Source organism: Tamandua tetradactyla, chromosome 18 (genome assembly GCF_023851605.1).
Source record: "Tamandua tetradactyla isolate mTamTet1 chromosome 18, mTamTet1.pri, whole genome shotgun sequence".
Taxonomy (NCBI): Eukaryota; Metazoa; Chordata; class Mammalia; order Pilosa; family Myrmecophagidae; genus Tamandua; species Tamandua tetradactyla.
This window is the reverse complement of record NC_135344.1, coordinates 52096626-52118098: the sequence shown is the minus strand read 5'-3', so window position 1 is coordinate 52118098 and position 21473 is coordinate 52096626. Positions and strand designations below refer to the sequence as shown.

Genomic DNA, 21473 nt, shown 5'->3' with positions numbered 1-21473 from the left:
AAGGGACATGTGTTTGTCATTAACAGACTTAAAGTTTACCTATAAATAGGTTTAATATTAACATAACTCTAAAAGCAAGTCTTATTTTTTTCCCTACCTGATTTCACAGCAGGAAACAAAAAAGAGACAACTATGGCAGAATATGCTAACTTAATCGAACACATTTGGTTTTGAAAAGCTGTTAGCTGTACCTATGATACTGGAAGTCAGTTACACACACCAAAATGAAATATTAAAAATATACTTGGTGATAGACTGGTTCTAAGAAGAGGCTACCTGCTATGGGTTGAACTATGTATCCAAAAATATATACTAAAATCCTAACCCCTAGTCCCAGGTCTGAGACTCTATTTGGAAATAGGATCTTTGAAGATAGAATAAGTCAAGAGTGGGTCCTAGTCCATTCTGACTCATGTCCTTAAGGGGACATGAAGGGGAGAGTTGGACATAGACAGACACAGAGGAGAAGGCATCTTCAAGCCAAGGAACATGGAGGATTTTGGTAAGTGCCAGAAGCCAGGAGAGAGGAGTGGAACAGATTCTTCCCTACAGGGAATATGGCTCTTGATTTTAAATGCTTACATTTCTGCTTTTCTATACTACTGAATTTGTGGTACCTTGTTACAGCAGCTCCAGCAAACTAAGACAATACCCATTTATCAAAGTTATCTGCAGGTTGTTGTTTAAACTATCAGTTATTCAGCTTGGCTTTTAAACATAAATTAGTAAATTTGTTGGATAGGCTCAACCATAAATAACCAATGTCAAATATGATTTTTCTTAGTTATGTGTTAGCAAAATAAATTTACTAAGTGACAATGAACATCTCCTTTACTTTAATTTAGATCCATCACACATCACTCTATACCCTTCAGTATATAACCCTGTCAGGTATGAAGTTTACAGAAATTCAGTGATAGAGGTGCATAAAAGCTCAGAGTTGGGGGGGGGGTGCTACTCTGTGGGTGAAAAGAGATCTTAAATTTGGATTATCAATTGAGCTAATTGGCTAATTGTGTTGCTCACCTGACTTTCAGCAGTAGTTCCCTGTCCTCCCACCTGACATCTACCGAGTGCCTCTCAGAGTTTAAAGTGCAGAGGTTCTCCTGGGAATTTTGTTAAAATGCAGATTCTGTGTCACTTGGGCTGGGGTGGAGCCTGAGGGTCCATATTTAACAAGCTCTCAGGTGGTGCTCCTGCTATTGGTCTGCAGACAGCATTGAGTATCAAAGAGCTAGGGTACCGAGGTGAAGGATGTAATGAAGACAGATGTTCGCAAACTTGGTGGTGCATCAGAATCACCTGGAAGGCTTGTTAAGACAGAGTTTGCTGAGCTCACCCCCAAAGTTTACGATTGAGGAGACCTGGGGAGGAGAGACCAAGTGGGGCAGGAATTTATATTTCTAATCTGTTCCCAGGTGATATGGGTGTTGCTAGTCCCAAATCACACTTGGAGAACCAGTGATTTAGGAATTAAGGATTTCAAAGAGGCAAGAAACGTGATGAGAGTAGATCAGTATGGGATATCTACTGTGTACATACTGTCTTGGCTTTTATGGATTATGAATTGTATAAATGTCCCACCCTAATTCCTAAATTTTCTATATATCGTAGAAATTTTTACTTTTCTTGAACTATACCTGATAGAAAATAAGTCGACATGAATTTGATTAAGAATTCTAGATAAAACTTCACATCTCTCAAAAGAAGCCTTGAAGTTTCTTTTTAATATTTACAATCCTCTTTATGTCATTTAAATATCTCTAAACATGAGAAAGTAATAACTGCACAATTAGAGGTATTAATTGCTGTACACTGGTAACAAAACACATTCTGAAATCCTGTATATATTCAGGCCAACTGAAGACTAATGGAAGACCACACTGGTTTTTTGTTTATTTTTCTGTATGCTGTATGGTGAGGATCACATTTCATTCCTTTTTCCATGTGACTATCTCGTTATTGCAGCACCATTTGTTGAATTTTTGTTGTTGTTGTTATTTTAGTCATCTTGCTGTTGTTGCTTTTGGGAAGTGCATGGGCTGGGAATCGAACCCGGTTCTCCCACATGGCAGGCAAGAATTCTACCGCTGAACTACCCTTGTACCCCCACCACACTGGTTTTTACTCTTTTTCTCTCTAAAGTTAGGAAATAAACAACTTTTCACTCTGTAGTTTGGCTTTATCAACAGGCATTTTATTCCTGTCAAGTACAAAAATCTACATTAAGTAATGGGGATTTTGAAATAATTTGATTTATCTTCACAAAAGTTTTATATTATAGATGAACCTTGCACATTTGTTTTCATAATGCTTTTTATACACTTAAACTTTTCACATGTATTTGAAAGTAGTTATTTTACTGTTGGCAGTAAAGATTTGAGGTAACTTAAGTGTGCTTTTTTTTTAATTCTTATTATGCAGCACTGTACCTTCAAAGAGTCTTTTAAAATTGTTCACTCAATTTTATTGGCCCTGCCTGCCCCCAAAAATCTGCAAGAGTCCCTCCATTCTTTAGTAATGCTTTCTCCTGCTATACTTCTCTTTCTTTCTCCCTACAGAAGTAGAAAGACAGATACAGTATCTGGTCTCATACAATGTTCCTTCATATTTATTAGAAAACCAGATAAAAGAGACTAGAGACATACACCAACATATAATTTAACAAACTGAATTTAATAACAAATTATTTATGCTTTATTAACAAAGTGAATTTGTAAACAGTCTAATGGAGTTTCATGCATTTCGTCTATCAAATAACTTTTTATTTCAGGTCTAAATAGAGAATGACTTTAAATTGTCTAAATAAATCAAAAGGCAGTCATAGTTCTTCTATGAGATACAATTTGATAATATTTCAAAGACATTTTAAAAACTGAAATTGATTAATACAGATTCATTTCCCATAGTTTCCAATAATCATAATGTTTTTAGAATATCTTGTCTTGCTGACTGAGAAATCCAGTTTTGGAATTTTATTTTATTTTTATGTGCAGATATAAGATTTCCTTTTCATACCCAAGCAATTGCATGAGAAATATGAAGTCACAAACATTTATAAATTAATGTTCTGGCTAATAATATTTTTTGACTGCTCAGAAAGCATACTGCGCCTACATTCAAGAAAATAGCTTATCAAGATGTTACATTTCCAAATTTATTCTAGTATGTATTCAAATATCAAAACTGGTATCATTGTCAGAATAATTTATGTACATTAGACTGAAGAAACTGCATTACCTAAATAAACTATTTTACTCACAATGGCTATACAAATTATACTTTACGGCCACATTACATCATAAAATCTGACTTGCTGAAACAGCTTTTTCCCTCTGCTCCAATATCTGATCTCATTCAAGCAACACATTTACTTAGAAACTTGCAATGGGCAATAAGACTACTCAATTATTTTTAGAAACCAACCAATCGTTTTTCTCAATAGTTAATAGATACAGGAAAAAGCTTTTGTTGGGAAGAGAAATTTCTATGATGCATACTGCTATTGTTTATAGATATATGAAGTTTGTCACAAAAGGTTACTAAAACATTATTTAAATATACAGATTATTTCTCATCAATAAAATATAATAGTCTATTAAAAGGTTATTCCTTGAAAATAATGTATTTACTCATGTGTTCACTCATTTATCTACCATTCAACAGAAGTTTGGTAAGTATTATTTTAGTAGAGTTCATTTTTTTAAAAAACATATACACTATTTACCCACTATTTTTGAAATTTCATTTCCTTAAGTTAATTACCAATATAGACTATCAAGTTCCAATATGGATGGGCACTCAATTTTTGGCATATTCAAAGTGCTGACCACTGCGTATCAGGGTTTCAAACATGATGCCTGCCTGGCTAATTGTACAAATGCTTGAAGATGCCAGGTGAAAACCACAAGGAAGCATGGGCCTTTGTCAATCTAGAGAGTTCCTATTTAAAATAGGAATTTCTGTTTTAGAAAGTTAACTGGACATCATGGTGGGGAAACAAAACATATTTGCAAGCCTAAGTCAACCCATGGGCATCAGGGCTGCAGTTCTTGCATAGAAATCCTCTCATTTGATCCTTGTAAAACCTCTGCAGCTCAAGGTGTTATGTGCTTATTCTAGTTCATGTTTTTCCAACAATCCTAGAAGCTTAAGGAATCTGATAACTCATCCACGTGGCAGAGATCCAAGCACCGAGCGCCGAAGTCTCCTAAAAGAAAATAGTGCTGGGAATACCTCCTTGGGGTGAAAAATGAAGTGAGAAATTATCTCTTATTGACCAATCAGACCATACCTAAGAATACTTAAAAATCCTTCAATTATAGTCACTGGGTTAGAGAGGAAGTAATTATCTGGCACCAAAGAAAATATCTCTAAAAGCATAATTCCCCTGAAGATTTTGAAGAAAATATTTGATTTACTCATCTCAAATGAAATTCATTTTTTATTAGCCTCCACAATACCCCGCTCTCCCACATTCTCTTCTATAACATAGAAAGTAACTTAAGTTTACAAAAAGAAGGTACGAGAAAGCACGCGGCACAGTCTGGAAAGAGGCAATATATACATGCATATTAAAGAAATTAACAAATTTCTTTGTTAAATTAACAAATTCATATTAAAGAAATTAACAAAAGAAACCTTTATTTCTAGAGAACACGGATGTTCTATCAGACAAGGAAAATTTAGGGGAGCCTTGTATTTATTAAAGCCTTATCTATACATGACCCAAAGTTTACCTCCAATGAACAAAAACATTAGCAGATGCTGCCATCATTTTACATTCAATAAACTCCTACATATCCATTTATAGAGGTTACTGTTATCAGAACACATGTTTAGTTCTTTACACATGACTTTGCTAGTGTCCTAAATTTAGGTTCCAGATGATCTAGAAACTCAAGACCCTCTTCTTCCTGCCGGTCACTGCAGCAGCCCACCGAGCCGGCAAGGGACCCTTTTCCTTCATAGTTATATGAACGGACGTAGTCTTCAGAATGTTTATGCTCCTCATCTAGCCCACACAGGTACACCTTCTGTAGTGAAGAAGAGCACATTTTATTATTATTTTTAAAAAACACCTTAGGGTATTAGCATAAAAATAATGTCTTTGATTTACCTTTTACTCTTTAATTTTTAATCAGAGTGTGTCCTCTAATGGATTCCTACATATAAAAAATGCACATGATTGGTCTGTATCATATTCATTCTTAAAATACAGCAAATAAACATATGCTTCTAGTGACTGCATTTATGAACATTGTCAACATTAAAGCTATACATATATCACGCAACTGAGTTAAATTTCCCATTTGAGCATAAAATTTGCTTAGTTGAAATTTTTATCACGGAAGCCTCTTCACATATGTGGGGAAAACAATACAGGTCCTGATTCTTGGGGTTATAATAATGTAATCTGTTACCTGGCTAGTAGCAGCCTATACTGATCCATCTGCACATAAAACAAAATGAGGAGCTGAAACCCAAAATTAAGTCCTAGCTGCCTAAGTGGCCCATTTTGATAGCCAGGACTTCATAACCACACAGAGGACTTAAAGCACAATAAAAATATTTATAATTTATGACACATTTATTACCCTACAATGAATATTTTACTCCAAATGGCTTCCCTGGTAATTTGAGGGGAAAGAGCTGTCAATCTTTTTTTATCCTCCCTAAACACATCTACATATATCTCTTCTGGATTAAGTTTTCTAAGCCCAATTTGAAAAATTGAACTTTAAGAGATTATTTTTCTCTTTAGGTTTGGATCTGACATTCTCATCCAGGATAATTGGACTTGAAAAATACCATGAGTTCCAGGTGTATGAAGAGTAAAACTTCTTGGTATTCCTAAATTATAAGCAGCATTTAGCTATTCAATTGTTTGAACAATATAACATGAACTTGTAGGAGATTCAGCTTACTTCACCAAGCCGAGGTTGGGTGAAAGTGTGCCAGTCAGTGTACGCACATCTGCCAGCGTCCATCGCACACTGTCCTCCTCCCTTGTTAGATTCTAAGGTCTGGTGTCCACCTCCTTTGTTGGACTCCAGAGTATAGCCTCCTTTGACCATTTCAAAACTTTGTTGCGTTTTGATTCCCTGGCCGCCAAGGGTTCCAACAGACATGCTCGTGTCACAAACGTTAGAAGTCTGTGTGGGGAGTCTAATATTTGCTTCCTAAAAATAAAATCAGAGTTACAAAAGGAGCAAATCAAATTGAAATTACGAATTGCTTTCATCTTTTTTTTCCACCAAAGGAGATTCATTTTGTTGCTAGCTCTCTCAGTTCTCTATACATAAAACCAGAAGAAGGGTAGTATCCGAATCACATGACTGTTAAATTTAAATGAATTAACATCCACGAGGCACTTGGAACTCTACATGGAATACTACCTGTTTAATAGATACTAGCTAGTATTATTATTATTGCTATCATTATGTTATAATCAGATTGTCATCATTGGATCACCACCCAATTTGCCGGAAAGTGAAATTTGACTTACTGTCACTTCTTCTCCGGGTCCTTCAGTATTTGATACAATTAGATTTTGTTGGGCCACATCTTCTGGGAAACATTTCTTTACTGTTTTCTTAGGAATAACACAGAAACATGCACATAGCATACCTAAAAAAAAAAAAAAAAGGTTTAGAGAAAACAGTATATTTTTTTCACTCTGGAGTGTATTAAGTCATTTGAATGATAGGATTTTCTGAAGGTCCTTCAAAGCACTTGAAAAAATTCTTTCCATAAATTGAGATGTCTTTGGGTTACAAGATTTAAAGTAAAATGCAAGCAAATGCACTAACATATAGACCATTTCTACCTTAGTGAGATAATATCATTAGGCTATGCAAGAAACAAATCAATGTAAGGTAAGAAGTATGAAACGTGCACAGTTTAAAATAGCTTCTCTTCCCAGGTTCCGAATTAACTTACAAATTTCCCTCTTCCTCTATGTTGAAATAGTAACTTCATCTGACTGAACTTTAAGCTCCTAAACAGACCTCTTCCTCTTATTTTGTATCTTATGCCCTTTTTCTTTACTCCTAACCAAAGTTAGTACCGTTGGTATTTAAAACTACACAGAGCTCAGGGCGGGCCACAGTGGCTCAGTGGCAGAGTTCTCACCAATCATGCCCGAGACCCAGGTTTAATTCCTGGTGCCTGCCTATAAAAAAAAAAAAAAAAAAGACAAAACTGTACAGAGTTCAAAAGACTTTAGAACGGCAAAGAGCATTAGACATGAATACAAAGAAAAAAAGGCAATTGCATAAAATCAATGTCTGACTTGGAAAGTATGCATCAGCTACCACAGGGCTAAAATAAACATTCAATTTAACCTGAAATTAAAATCAATGATTTAGGACATAGTAAAGACTATGGAAAAAGACTGTAAATGCTCATGGGGTCTGGGTAATCAAATAGATTTTAAAAGAAAAAAAAAATTGTAGACAGTGTTTTCTGTTCCTTGTGCATCTCTAAACAACAGTTTGGAGAATGCAAAATCTTAGGACCCTTTGCATGCATTGACTTTTCTCCAGTGACCATTTCCCACTCAATGAAGCCTTCTTAAGATGTATGCTAAGTCACTTAATTTTGTTCATTGACACTGAACATAAACATCAAAGCAATTTCTTGAATATCCGGGTTTTTACTAATTATTTTTGTGCACTTCCTCCCTAAACTTAGCTGATTGAAAGACGATGGTGTTTTACAGAGGAGGGAAATGTAACAATAATCTTTTCCAACTTCTTCATTTTATGTGTAGAAAAATTAGGCTCAAAGACGAGGAAATGATTTGTTCAATATCTCACAGCTAATTATTGGAAGAACTGAGACAGCAAATTCTGAACCTTACTTTATATTTAACCCGCTGTTGCTGGTTTTTTTCTTCTGTGACTCAGAAACACAAGTCTTATCATAGGGAAAAGATTTTATAAGGCATGCATTTACTAAAGAAAAGCCTACAAATATCTTTGATATGAAGAGCCATCATAAATTTTTTGAAATATTAAATAAAACCTTAGTGAACACACTATAGATATTTATACTTACATAACAGCAATGCAGACCCCAGTACCATAGCAAGAATAGCCCATTTTCCAAGTATTACATTTGCCATTTTAACATCTCTCTTATCATTAATAGCCATTCTACAGTCAGATGGAGTTGTACAGTCACATACTCGCACTGATAATATATGATTTGCTTGCAAACCATGCCTATCTTTTATTTGGATAGGCACAGAATAATAGTTATAATCAAGATGCTGTCGTTCACGAAGAATGGCAGTTTTACCTAGCGTGATAAAAAAGAGAGAAAGAAAAAAATATATTAACATGACCTTTCAGTAGCAATATTATTCCTACCTGTGCTCGGGTAAAGAACTTTTAGCTAAGAAGAAAACTCTAATAGTTCATTTTTCTTTCTTAAAAAATTGCTTTGGTTTCTTGGGAAAACACTTGATTATTGCTTTACATTCATATTAGACTAATCTATATGTAACATGTTATTCATGGATTTATGTCTTCCTAAAAGATGTTGGAACAAGAATCTCAGTGCAAGAGAAATAAATTTGCTGCTTTAAAAAAAAAGCAAGGTATTATTTGTTGTTTATTTTGAAATCATTAGAATAATGATGATTTATATAATATATAAAATGATTTATATATATCTAATAATGTGAATATTTATTTATTAAGAAGAACTAAGGTGAAAGTGAAAACCATCAGCCATCTTGAGTGCCTACAGATTAGGAAATTTAGCATAATTACGTACCATCCTCTGTTTTTAGAGTCCAAAGTTTTCTAGCAGCATTATTCAAAAAGAATTGAAAAGGTGGGCCATTGTCAGGCCCATCTAGATCTGTAGGCTTCAGGACAGCAAAATCATTTGCATGACGACAAATTGTTACTTCCCTGTCAATTTGTGGTGGGTGATCATTATAATCTTCCAAAAGAACTACTAGTGTTCCAGTGCAAGATCTGCCACCTAAAAACAACAAATAAGTTATTTCTTGGCTTTAAAATGTATTTATTTTCAACATTCTCTCTAATGCATCATTGGCACTTGGCTTGGTACACATGTGCTTCTTGGATCTTAGACACCATGGCTATACCTACAAAATGTTGACATCACATACTTCCTTGAAAGCGGGGGTCTGGATCAAATGAGTTCCAAGGTGCTTTTCAAAACTAAAAGGCATTTGATTTTGAGTAATGTCACTCCAAAACATCAGTTTAAAATAAACTTGATTTCTTGCATCATCTTTTTTAAAGGGCATATAGTCATCCTTAGAACACAAAGGTTAGAAACAGTAGAGACATCTAGCTCCAATAAGGAAAAATCTCCAATAGCATATAAGTGTTAAGAGATTGTCAGAAATTTGTAGATAATTCTAAATAAAAATAACAACTGCAAAATAAGCAAACAAACAAAAATGTGAGCAATGCGAAAAAGAAGCTTTTGTGGGGACAGATTGAGAAATGCAGTCACATGCATTACAGATAAGTCAACATATGTGCTCCAATTGTACTTTTTAAAATTTAATAGGGAGCAGTTTCCCTTTACGGAAAAATAGAGAAGAAAGCGCACCTTCAAAAAATCTGGTTAAAGGAATATGGCATCCACCAGAAAGCAAATCAATACACATTTTTTCCCATATTCGATCAACGTTTATCTCATAACTGTTATTTGTATTGCAGTCTCTGTTTTAAGCATATTGTTTAAAATGGAAAGAATGGTGCTTGTTAAAATGGGTCTTAGTCAATGACAGAGCCAAACATAACATCCTAGAAGGCTTCTAAAACCAACAGAGGTTGACAGTAAGTTTTTACCTCACCTCTGGGAAAAAGCCAAAAAACAAGTAATTACTGGTAGTGATTGAAGATTGCGAAAAGGTAACTTTGGGCATTATTCATCTTCTAAATCTTGCTTTAAATTAAACACATAAGCAAATGTGAGGTATCTGCAAATAAGATGCTGGAAAGTATATCTTAAATCACAATCGGGACTCTGAAAAATAATAGTTTCCCACTTCCAACCTAAATGCCTTTAGAAATATGAGCTCACTGCATGATGAATCAAGCCTGCTCTATGGGCACAGTTCATTAATTAATTGTTAGAAAACTCTTAGATTGATTCGTATTAAGCCATATTAAGCCTCCTGATAATTTCCAACTATTTGTTCATGTTCTTTTTGGACTATACACATAAAATATTTGCCTCTTCCACATGATAACCCTTAAATGGTTGCTATTTTAAGGAGAATCTTTTTACAGGAAGCCAAATATCACAAAGCATTTTCTAAACTTTTAAACTCGATATTCTATATTAAAGCCAGTTGTTTCAACTGACAGTTATGCCCCTATAGTTGCAAAGCTGTTGACAGTGAAATCACAGACTGGACTTGGAGAATCAGGGAACTCCCAGCACAGAAGGATGAAAGATACCAGTACCTGCACTAAAGCAACAATATGCCAAATTCTCTGCCATGGATGCGTGGTTAAAGGGACTGTTCACCAATGAGAAAAGATCCTTATATAAAGGGAAGTCACAATCAATTTAGTTAGAGGGAACAGAATATGCACAAGAAGCCATGAAAACTTCCTTTGATTGAGAAGATACATCACATGTCATAATTCACATATTATGCCCAGGATAGGCATGCTTAAAAGGTATTAAGGGGTGAACTGAGCAGAGACCAGTGGGAGCAATCACAGATGTTGTCACTGCGGTTAATTTGAAGGAGTCGAGGGACTTGGATTTCAAATGGGAGGGGCAATGCTTTTCTAGGTGGAGGGTGTATACAAAATGGTGTTTTCTAGAATGACAGAAAGGAAATCAGCCTTACAGACAAAGAGGAACACTACAACAAATACAACAAAATGTGTGAGCTACTAAGAAAGCTAGAAGAGCACTAGACTGTCATCCAAAAGTTTTTATGAGCATCAAAACTAAATGTTCATGCAGAACTACAAGTAGTTACTTATGTATTTGGCTCATGGAAGCATGTATGAATGCACTCAATTTCAAAGAAATAAAATCCTTCGTGTTATCATATAATCTTCCATTACAATTCTTAACATCTTTATCTTTATTTTTTCTTGAGCATATCCAGGTTATACGACCCTGGGATATATGCTCATACAGTTCAGACTTTAGTTTTTATTTCCTTGTACTATTCTCACTGTGCATACAGACATTATCTTTCAGCACTGAGCGGCAAAGTGAATTTCTTTTATTTTTGATCTGTATATTTTCCCTTACTCCATATAGTATTTCATTGTCCTTTCATTAAGTTTCTGCATTTCTATGAAATCATGACTTTTATCCTTTCATCTGGGCAGCTCTTAACTGATCACTTCTGTTGATAGCCATACATTATTTTATGGGGGAAAGAACATTTTCAAACCTTTAGAATCTCTTATGAGAATATAATAATCTGTTAATTGACATTTTGTGAGAATTTTACTTTGTCTTATAGATCCTTGTTTCCACGGCAATTTCTTTAGTACTTTAAACTTAAGAGGCAGCCAACATTCATGGAATAAATGAAGAAATGTTAATCCTTGTTTGTATTAATCAAAACCGTGTTCTTAAACCACTTGGGTTACTTATAAAGGAGCAGCAAATCACCCAGAAGTATAGACTACTGGCAAAATTAAATACATTTCTCCACTCTTTTTTTTTAATCTTTTTCAGTATTCTTTTCTACCTATAATGAAGGCACTACATTAATAGTATGTGTGAGAAGTGTCAAGAAGAATAGAAGATAAATAAATGTGAATAGGTGGTGATATTCACATTTAGGTTATTCTTCAAAAGAAGTTTCAGATTTTGAAATCTAAATGTGTTCAGCTTATGGGGAAAATTCTTTAAAATGCTGGGCTGACCAACTGGTTAAGAGCTATAGGATGATAATAATATTCCAAGAGCAACAGGAAGGGAGCAAGCTGAGTGAGGAAGAAAAAACCTGAATGGGGTTAAAAGTGTGGGAATTGATTTGCCATTCCCATATAAAGTGTAAGCAGCTGACATCTTCATTAATTTAATTTTTGTCTTGTCAGAGAAACTTCTTTTTATTTTAAAGCTACAGAAAAAAAAAAGAGTGATATGAGAGGACAATATATTTCCTTATTTTATTATACAAAATATCCAGGTGGGAAATGAGCAAAGACAGCATGCTCACTACTTACTTCTACTTTTTATTAATTCCCATAGAATTTGACATGTGTCTATTCATACACTTACCCATTCCTTCTAAAGAAATTCATTGAGTAGTTATAGAAAAAGACAATAGTATGTCTGAATCAGCTAGTTTGTTTTGAGCATCCAGCATATGCAGATGAAAACAATGGAAATCATGTATTAGGCAGATAGGCTCCCATAAAATTGCAAGTTCATTCATTTCTATACTTTTAGTTGCCCTAAACGAGTGTATATGTAATTGGTGTGAGAAATATTACAATATCTATCTACATATTTATCATCCTCTTTTAAATTCTATTTTATATATTTTTAATTATAATGCAATACATTAGCTTAATGTATTGTGTATAAATATATATGCAAGCAAAAATATTGAGGTACATCTTCAAAGATAGTTTACTGATAGGAGTTTGTATGTTTAGGGTTTTGAGATCACTCCTTTATGATATTTGAAGGAAATCTGAAGAACAAGAGGGGCTCTAGAATCAACTTTTCGAAGAGATTGCAAACCACAGCAACATACTCGTTTGAGGCATGGTTTTATCATTTTTTTTGGAACCAGATGAATGTTTTGTTCCCAATAAAGGCGACCCAGGACAGGCCAGCTCTTCTAGGTGGGTTGATCCCTTCGGCAAGTTCAAATCAGAACAGTTAAACCTGAACTCCAGAGAATGGAAATCCTAGAGAATGTCAACATGTTTCGCAAACGAGGCACTTGAAACTTACTCTTTGACCATTTCTCCTCCCCGCTCCCCTGCCCTCCCCAAACGCAGCTTTGAATTTATGAAAGCCCTGACGCCTAAATTAGGTGGCGCTGGATGAATTGGGCAGCCACACTTTAAACGTCATTTGTACTATATTTTGATCTGGAAATAAGTTTCATTCCATGGTTTCCTTAAAAACATATCCTGTACTTATATTTCATTTCTAGAAAAAATGGCACTTACTTGCATCCCTCGCAATCACTGAGACATTGTATTGGTTGTTCTTCACAAATTTGGATTCTCTGTCTAGTACTTTTACAGTTTTCAAGTTACCACTTTGTTCATTAATTTCAAACCAGTTATCTTCATCTCCTATCTTCGTATACCTAATTTTTAGAAATCAAACGTTAACAGTCATTCCAAGGAATGGACATATCTTAAAATTTGTTATTTTAAATTTTTTCGTTTAAAGATACAGGGAGAGTTCTTAAATTTGAAATCAATTCACACTGCAATTAAAAAGGACTTTTTAGAAAAATACCATACCTTAAGCCTTCATTACTGCGTGAATCTGGGTCCATTGCTTTGTATCCGAGGAGTTCGGTGCCAGCTGCAAGCCCATCTTTACTCTGAATTGTTTTTACTGGTGGCTGGCATTCTGGCCCCTCATCCCTGTCTTTAATTTTAACAGTGACAGTTGCAGTGCACATAGTAGGAGTTTGTGAGTTTGCTGCTTTAGAGAATTGTGCTTCGTTAAGTACACCAACTTGTAAAACAATTTGCCGATGGACTTCGAAGTTCAATGGCTATTCAATAAACACACTTTTATCAGTCAATATATAACACTGTTAATAGTAGGCATGATCATGATTGCAAGATTTAGCACAAGGGAAAACCATTTGTGGACACAAGATGCCACCAGAAGTTGACGCTAGTGTAGTTATTACTTCACTATATAGGAAGTAATTAGCTTCCTATAATGGCAAACACTAGTAAATGTAAAATTGTTGATATTTAAGGTTCAAACAATTTTTCGTCTCGTTTTTCTTCGGGAAGATCCCACCTTTGTTTTTATCACAAGTTTAAATTCTAAGAGAAACACAGAATAAGTGTTTGAAGAAAATCAAACAAACTAGTTATTCTTTAGGAGTTCATTATTGATGTTTGGAATAACAGTGGCAACAAAACAGCAGAAGTTCCTCCAAGCCAAATATATAAAATATATAGATTCAACTACTAAGATATGAGGTCAGGCCATAACAGAGCAAATACTCTGAGTATCTTGAGTCAACCAATAAAATAATATTATTTAACAGCATCTATGAAACTTTTCAACACATGTTAGATTGGGGTCTTATTAGCTCCTGATCGAAGTCCTCAGGCTTGAACTGATTAATTAGAAAGAATCTCAGAAACAACAGTTAAATGGTTAAGCACTAAAATATACAGAGTTAGATGGAGAATCTAGAGAAAGAAACCTAGAAGTTTTTTCTTTTTAAGGCAATATAATGATTAAAGAATATTTTCTAAAAACCTTAGCAGAAAAACACAGTTTCTGCATATGGCTTCTAAGTAACTATTTAGTCTTTAAGAAATTAATGGGGGCGGAGGCTATGCAAGAGGTTAGTGCAGGCTATGTATACAAGTACTCAGAAAAGAAGCATCAAGTCCAGTTAAAGTAATCAATTTAGGGCCAGTAGTTGCAATTAAATTAAAAAAAACAATCAAAAAACACTAGCTCTCTTGAATACAGGGTAGGGGAGAATCAATGGGACTAGTTGTTGAATATTTAATACAATAGTCTGTATTTAACTCTCTTATGGGGAGTTAAAATACCATATGAACATGAAAGGAGTTGAAAAGGCAAGACGTTTGATTTCAAATAGTGATTCTTCTGTTTCTCTCTGTCTTATTTTCTTCACCTATAAAATGATGGCTTTGAACAAGTGGGCTAAGACTTCTTCAAACGCTACTATCAGATCATCAATTCAATATTTCTCGCCTTGGTTTTCCTCATATATTAAATAATGATTTGTGTATCTTCCACATCTTTCCTCTAATGGAAAAGAAATTTGTGTATGAATCAACGTAAATCATTTTAGCATTGTACTGCAATATTCTAGTTATAGAGAGAGAGGGGCTATTTTTAAACAATCAATTCCCCAATATAAGTTAGAATTCTTTGACACATTGCTAGATTATTTTATTGTTTACCTTGACAACACACAAGACTCCTTCATTTGTCTTTGGATCTGTAGTAATTTTGAAGTTTCCATTTTCATTTCCCTGTAGGATTGTGTACACAGCACTTGAATGAGGTGTGTTAGGCAAATCCTGGTCATGTACGGTCATTCGTAAAATCTCGACATCAATTCTGTTTTCTTCTACCTCTGTAATATACTGAAACAATTTTCTCTTATTATTATCAATTTATAGCTTCAACGTGATTTTCTGCTCTAAAATTTGCATTTAAAGCAGAGGAAAATAAAGTGATGTGGATATGTATTCATATATATTGGAAAATTTATAAATGTCATGGATAGATTATTTCTTTCCTCCATACCCTGTTCTTTTTCAAATCTTACTCATTCTTCAAAGACTAACTCATGTCTCAGTTTCTCAACTTCTCTGAGAAAACTTCCTGAGCATTCAAGCCCTCCTATTTGTCTCTACTCTGAATCCTTACAATATTCACCTTTTTAGACATGGAGATGTATGCCTATATTTATTAGTCCCTCAATATTTTTAGATAATTGTAACATATATTGATTTCTTCTTATTATTGGATGACTTACCACACCAATCATTTTAAAATCTACTTTTATTTTTATTTCCTTTGATTCACACTGAGAAGTACTTAAAGGGAAAAGATGGCCCTTTTTAGAGAAATTATAGCCCCCGCCCCTTATCCCTCCCCAAAAAAGAAATGTGGCCACAGAAGCATAAGATATTAAAAGATTAATAAAGTAATCAAATCAAAATCTGCTAGAGATGTAAGATGAGTTCCTAAAACATGATAGCCATTGGACCATAGCAGAGAGAGAGTCTTAATCCAATTTTTCCTCTTATGTGGTCTAAAGGTATGTGATCTTCAGAAAGTTACTTAACTGAACTTCTACTTCCTCTTATGAGATATGGGATAAAATTCATCCCCTCTGTTCAGATGAGTGTAAAAGGTTATGTTAATGTGCCTATCACTATACATGGGTTCTCAGAAGACAACAATTCTCATTGCCTGCCTTTTTTGACTTCTACCCTCGTGTAGATTAATAATAAATGAAAGGTTACTCACTAAAAGTTCAGGCAAGAAGAGTAGTTTCCAAGGAGTATCATCCTATAGTACTTCTTTCATTGTGTACAAATAAAAGGGAATATTTGCTGATACATGGTACAGGAGAGTCCGTGTGTTGATGGCAGTGGGCCAACTTGTGCTACTGACTCCCCACCAGGGGAGATGAGGGAAGGAAATAAAGCTACTCCCTTTTTCATCTTAAGAAGTTGAAATATAAAGGGCATTTATATTTTTCCTCTATCACCCTTCAAAAGGAATTAAGTCCAAAGAATCAGATGCTAGAGGTTTGCATCCAACTGCTCTTAGGTAGTTTAGAGAGCAGTTACTTCTCTAGAATCCATAGTTATTTTTACAGAAATCATACCATTGCCTATGTTATTTGTAAGTGGTAGCTATTTAAAGCAAAGCCTCTGATCTCACAGTTACAACTTCTGGATTAGTTTTTTTGAGAAACAGGAAATGAATCTAAATAAATGAATACAAAGATATACTCACAGAACTTTCTGTGAAATATGGTGCATTGTCATTTTCATCTATAAGTGAAATAGTAATTGTTCCTGTATTAAATAAACCAAAATGTTGGCCCCCCATGTCTCGTACTTCCATTATCAACGTGTAAGTATCACATGTCTGGAAAAAAAAAAAGATAAAAGGTAAATTGATGAACACTTCTAGCAATTCTCATAAGCACTCTGTAGCTTCTGGTTGTTTTGCAAGCATTCTTTTTTATTGTCTGTTTTTTTTTTTTTTTTTCATAAAACGCACAAAACACTCTCAATGCAAATCAGGAACAAGAGATTGGCCAATCAGGACAGTTGAAAGCTGATGTGTCCAAAATAACATTTAAAGCTACTTTAGCATCAACACATCAAATCAGGACAATGATCTCAAGTGAGACCTCATCTAGTACCTTGTACCTTCTCAACCTGTAGGTACAAAGGAAGTCTCCAGAAGCCCCAGTTGCAGCCCATACAGAAGCATACTTGTAGAGGAGGTCAAATGGCCATATGGTCACTCCTCTTGGAAGTTCATTATCAGTTCAAATGTATTTTAGTGACGGGGAAATTAGTCAGTTAATTACTTCTCTATCCAGTAAAGGTGCAGATGTGGTGATGACACCTGTGTCTGGATGTATGGAGAAATGTTTTGGGTTCTCTGGGATTTGCTGTAAGATTTTATATTTCAGACGAGTATGCAGAGTGTCGGGCTCATCAAGGTCTATGGCAGTCACTTGTCCCACTGAAGTTCCTGTTTAGATAAATCCAATATCAAAAATTTGAAAAAGTAATATAATTGAATTATAAACAAAAACAAAATCAAGGCATTGCTGTAGCTAATTCTCCCCAAAGGCACAAGTACAAAACTTTTATGGATAAGTTGAGGAGTTTGTGTTCTCTAAAACTTCTCTAAACCTCTGCACCATCCTATTTTGAGTTTTGAATTGCTGCCTAAACAGCAAATCTACATTTATTTTCTGCATCAATGAGAAGAGCCTTGTTTCATTGTTTTCCTTTCATGACAGTGGTTCTCAAATTTCTTCTCCCTCACCTGCTGCTCCAGTTCATGTATCATTTTTTGGATAGGACTTTCTCTGTATATTTTGTATCTTTTACAGCCCAACTGGATAACGGTCACTGGAGGAATAGCAGAGTTTTGCATGTGACAACATTTTATGCTTTTACTTTTTAAATAAATGTGCTAACTTATTAATATGTACAAGCAGTGAATAGATTTTATAATATCACAAACATTATTATGTACCAGTCCGGGTATCATCTGGACAATCTTCATGGCCTAGATATCAGAGTTTTCAAAGTACTGTTTTAGGAAACTACTTATTGTGAGAAGAGCAATATTATAGATTCTATGTTCATAGCAGCAGAATGGAGAAGGCCACAAGAACAAACAAAATTTCCTGCTAATTTTTAAAATAAACTGAACAATGTTATGTCCTTTGGTATGGTAACCTAGCCATACCAAAGGACATAGTTTTCTTGGCTGCACATATGCTCAAACTACTTTAAAATTTTTTTGGAAGATATGTCAAGTAAAGCAATGTGTATGTTATTATAAATCAACATATGTAACTTGTCTTTGAAATTGTGTGATCTCACAAGACTGTAAAGTTTTTTATAGTATATTTTTGAAATTCAGCATTTTAATATGCTTCATATATTTGTGTTAAAAACATTAATAGGAAATTAAATTGAAGAAAAAATCTAATGTTTCTTTAAAATTGCTATCGTATTAGACACTGGCTATCAGCTTATTCTAAAATGCAAGCTAATATCCAACAGTCATTTAATAAAGAGAATTCATAAAAGCAATACTGATATTGTAATACTTCAAGACAAACTAGCACTATGAATATATAGGCTAGGAAAATCTATCCCTTTGAGTTGCAAATGTCTATTAAATAAAAATATTGCTTAGCACCATAAAGTGAACTCTCCTATCTCTTTTGTGATATCATTCTCCTTGGGAGTATTTTCCTAACTTGGAAAAATTTAATTTTTCCTAAATATAGGCTTTCATGTAACCTAGGACAAATGATAATTAAAAACACAAATGCATGAATGTTAAATATCACTTCTCATTTCTCTGGAAGACAAAATGGTTCTTGACCCATTCATGACTCCTCTTGCCATACCCTTTACGAATTCCTGGCTAGTCCCTTTTATACTAAACAACTGAATTCCCCTAATGAAGCTACTTCCCACAATAAGCAATCCTCCCACCACTACAAAGTTTCTAAGCACACACGTGCAAATCAAACGCCAACTTCATTAACAACTCACCATATTGAAAATTGAGTCAAATAAATGTTGCTGGCATGATAAAGTCATGATATATAAAAGGAAAAATATATGAAATTTTTCCTTACATATATATATTTCCTGAAATTTAAGAAAATTTGCTCACAGTAATTTAAGACCTTAATAGAAATGCCAAAAGCATCAGTTTCTAATGATAGAAAGTGTGTATTTAATTAGAAATACAGAAAAGCATAAGAAGCAATAACAATTAAAAACTTAAAAATTATGACACTTATCAAGTATTGAACTTATCATACCACTCTAAAATGTGGACTTACCAGTTCTGCAATTTTCAGGCACCTGAAAGGTAGTCAACTTGTTCTCAAAATATGGGGCATTATCATTATCATCTTCAATTTTGAATACTAAGGGGAGGGGAAACTCTGGAGCGTAACCATCTGAGGTTGTTGCATAGCCATAGAGCTAAAAGACAGAGAAACTTCATTAACTTGTTCTTCAGTGACAAATAATGAACAAAATTAAGTCTAGCAATTGGGGAAAGATGTGACGTTTTAATAATTATAAGAATGTATGCAGTTGAAAGGTAACATATGGACACAGTAGATGTCTGCCTTTCAGTCTTCTTTCTCATTACTTTCCCACCAAGCACGCTGTTCTCCTCCTGCATGAGGCTGCTACATTCCCTGAACTAACTGTAGGCTGTTCTACTTGTTAGAATTCCTCTCATTGTGTGAATTAAGTATGTTTTTAAAGAGTTTATAAAAACATGATTCTATTTATTCTCATGTATGTATATATCCATATATCACAACCATCTCTGGATGATTGAATTGTGGATTCTTTTCTCTATTTACCTGAATTTTCTAATTGTTTCTATCATAAGCCTGTATTTCTTGTGTAATTACAAACTAGCAAAAGTCTATACATATCTCAAATTCCATGTCAAATGCCCCCGCTTTCAAAATGATATCTCTTGGGACCAAATGTCAGGATTTAATGCCTTTTCTGCTTCAAATTTCATCAGATTATTTCTTTAGTCTTTTTATGTGGTTTGTGCATAGCAGGTGTTCCCTAAATAGCTGTTGAATTAAAAAGATTTTCTTCACTGGGAGGACAAACTGAACCTGCCGAAAGTGATCTGTCTAAATCATCTTATCACAATGAGCTCCTCCTGATTTCCCAATTGTAACTGTCCTCCAAGGTGAACTGACCCCTAAATCCCAGATGCCTAACTCCACCTTTTCTCCTACAAGCCTTATTAGTCAGTTGCCAAGTTTCTATGTCTCCATCATCCGTCTTCTATTTACCACTGCCATCATGCACATGTGTCTCCAAATGTGTCCTCCATGTTTTCCTGCCGTCCTTTCTGCCACTGTCCCAACTGACTTTCCTTTCCCTTCTCCAATCTATGCAGCATACAAGGGTCAGGTTAATCTCCATAAAGCACAACTTTAATCATGATACTCCCTAATCTTCAGTGATCCCAGGGTAACCGCTGAATCCTCACCATTGTTTTAGAGGGTAATATTTTTACTTCATTCCTCATATTAATCTAGAAGGGAAGCAATTTCCACTCTGCTCTCAGAGGTGGAAAGCATTGAAATAACCATCCTTAACCTCTCTGCCCCCTCACTCACTTTTCTTTCAACAACCGAAGGGAGGACTTTTTCCGTAATAAAATTTACATTTTGACTCCCATCAGTCTGATCCCTATATCTTATTTCTCAATAGATTCTAAACTCAGGAGTGGAATACAGGGGTGAGTCATCACCACTTCCCCACTCCCTGCCCCATTGTCATTGTCACCACTACCGCCATCATCATGTCTAGAAGTCACTTAGATTATTCAGTCTTCCTAACCATCCCTCCCCATTCCCTCCTCCTTGTAGATGATGTGAACTTTACTTTCTTTAAACTGCTACCATTTTGTGATTTTTAACTACATGAAACTGTCCTCCATTAAAATTGTCCTAAAAATGGTATTGAACCATTGATGATGCGTTCTGCTTCCTCCTTACATTCACGTTAAAATGTCCCCCTAACCAACTAAATCCATTCTGCTGTAATTTACACTAACTCTTGCCAATATTTCCCTTCAGTAGAAATGAAGAACAGCTGATTTCCAGCATATCATCGTTTGGGACTTGAAATAATATTTTCTTATATTTAACTACAGGTAAATATTTGTATTTCTGATTCTGATGGTTCAGATTTGATATTTTTTTCAGGAATCATTCTGGTTTTACTCTTTGCTAATAATGAGCCAAGCATGTTCAAAGAAAATCAAAATTAAAATCATTATTGTAAAAAGAATGATCTGAACTAGAAATGTAACTAAAATTTAAAGCATAGCCTAGCTCTTGGGATAATACACTTATGTTCATAGAATAAAGAAACTAACTATAACTATTTTCTTATTTAGTCATTACAGCAATATTTTCAAAGAACTCAATAAAAGCAATGGTTTTACACTCTAGTTCCCAT

General features: G+C 34.5%; 1 protein-coding gene across 2 annotated transcripts in view; it reads right to left on the bottom strand.

Moving 5' to 3' along the window:
• Nucleotides 1–2659: 2659 nt before the first annotated feature.
• Nucleotides 2660–21473, bottom strand: part of DSC1 (desmocollin 1) — a 29712-nt gene continuing 10898 nt past the window's right edge. Inside the window, exons 6-17 of one of the 2 annotated variants that reach the window (XM_077135722.1) lie at nt 19307–19451; nt 17294–17460; nt 16708–16842; nt 15135–15320; nt 13467–13726; nt 13164–13306; nt 8785–8997; nt 8062–8304; nt 6509–6630; nt 5928–6182; nt 5120–5165; nt 4925–5036 (exon numbers count right to left, since the gene is read on the bottom strand). In XM_077135722.1, coding sequence (XP_076991837.1) covers nt 5130–5165; nt 5928–6182; nt 6509–6630; nt 8062–8304; nt 8785–8997; nt 13164–13306; nt 13467–13726; nt 15135–15320; nt 16708–16842; nt 17294–17460; nt 19307–19451 — 1905 coding nt within the window. In that variant the 3' untranslated portion in view covers nt 4925–5036; nt 5120–5129. Of the gene's footprint in view, nt 5037–5119; nt 5166–5927; nt 6183–6508; nt 6631–8061; nt 8305–8784; nt 8998–13163; nt 13307–13466; nt 13727–15134; nt 15321–16707; nt 16843–17293; nt 17461–19306; nt 19452–21473 lie in introns of both variants that reach the window. The other variant, XM_077135721.1, reaches the window with a different exon arrangement.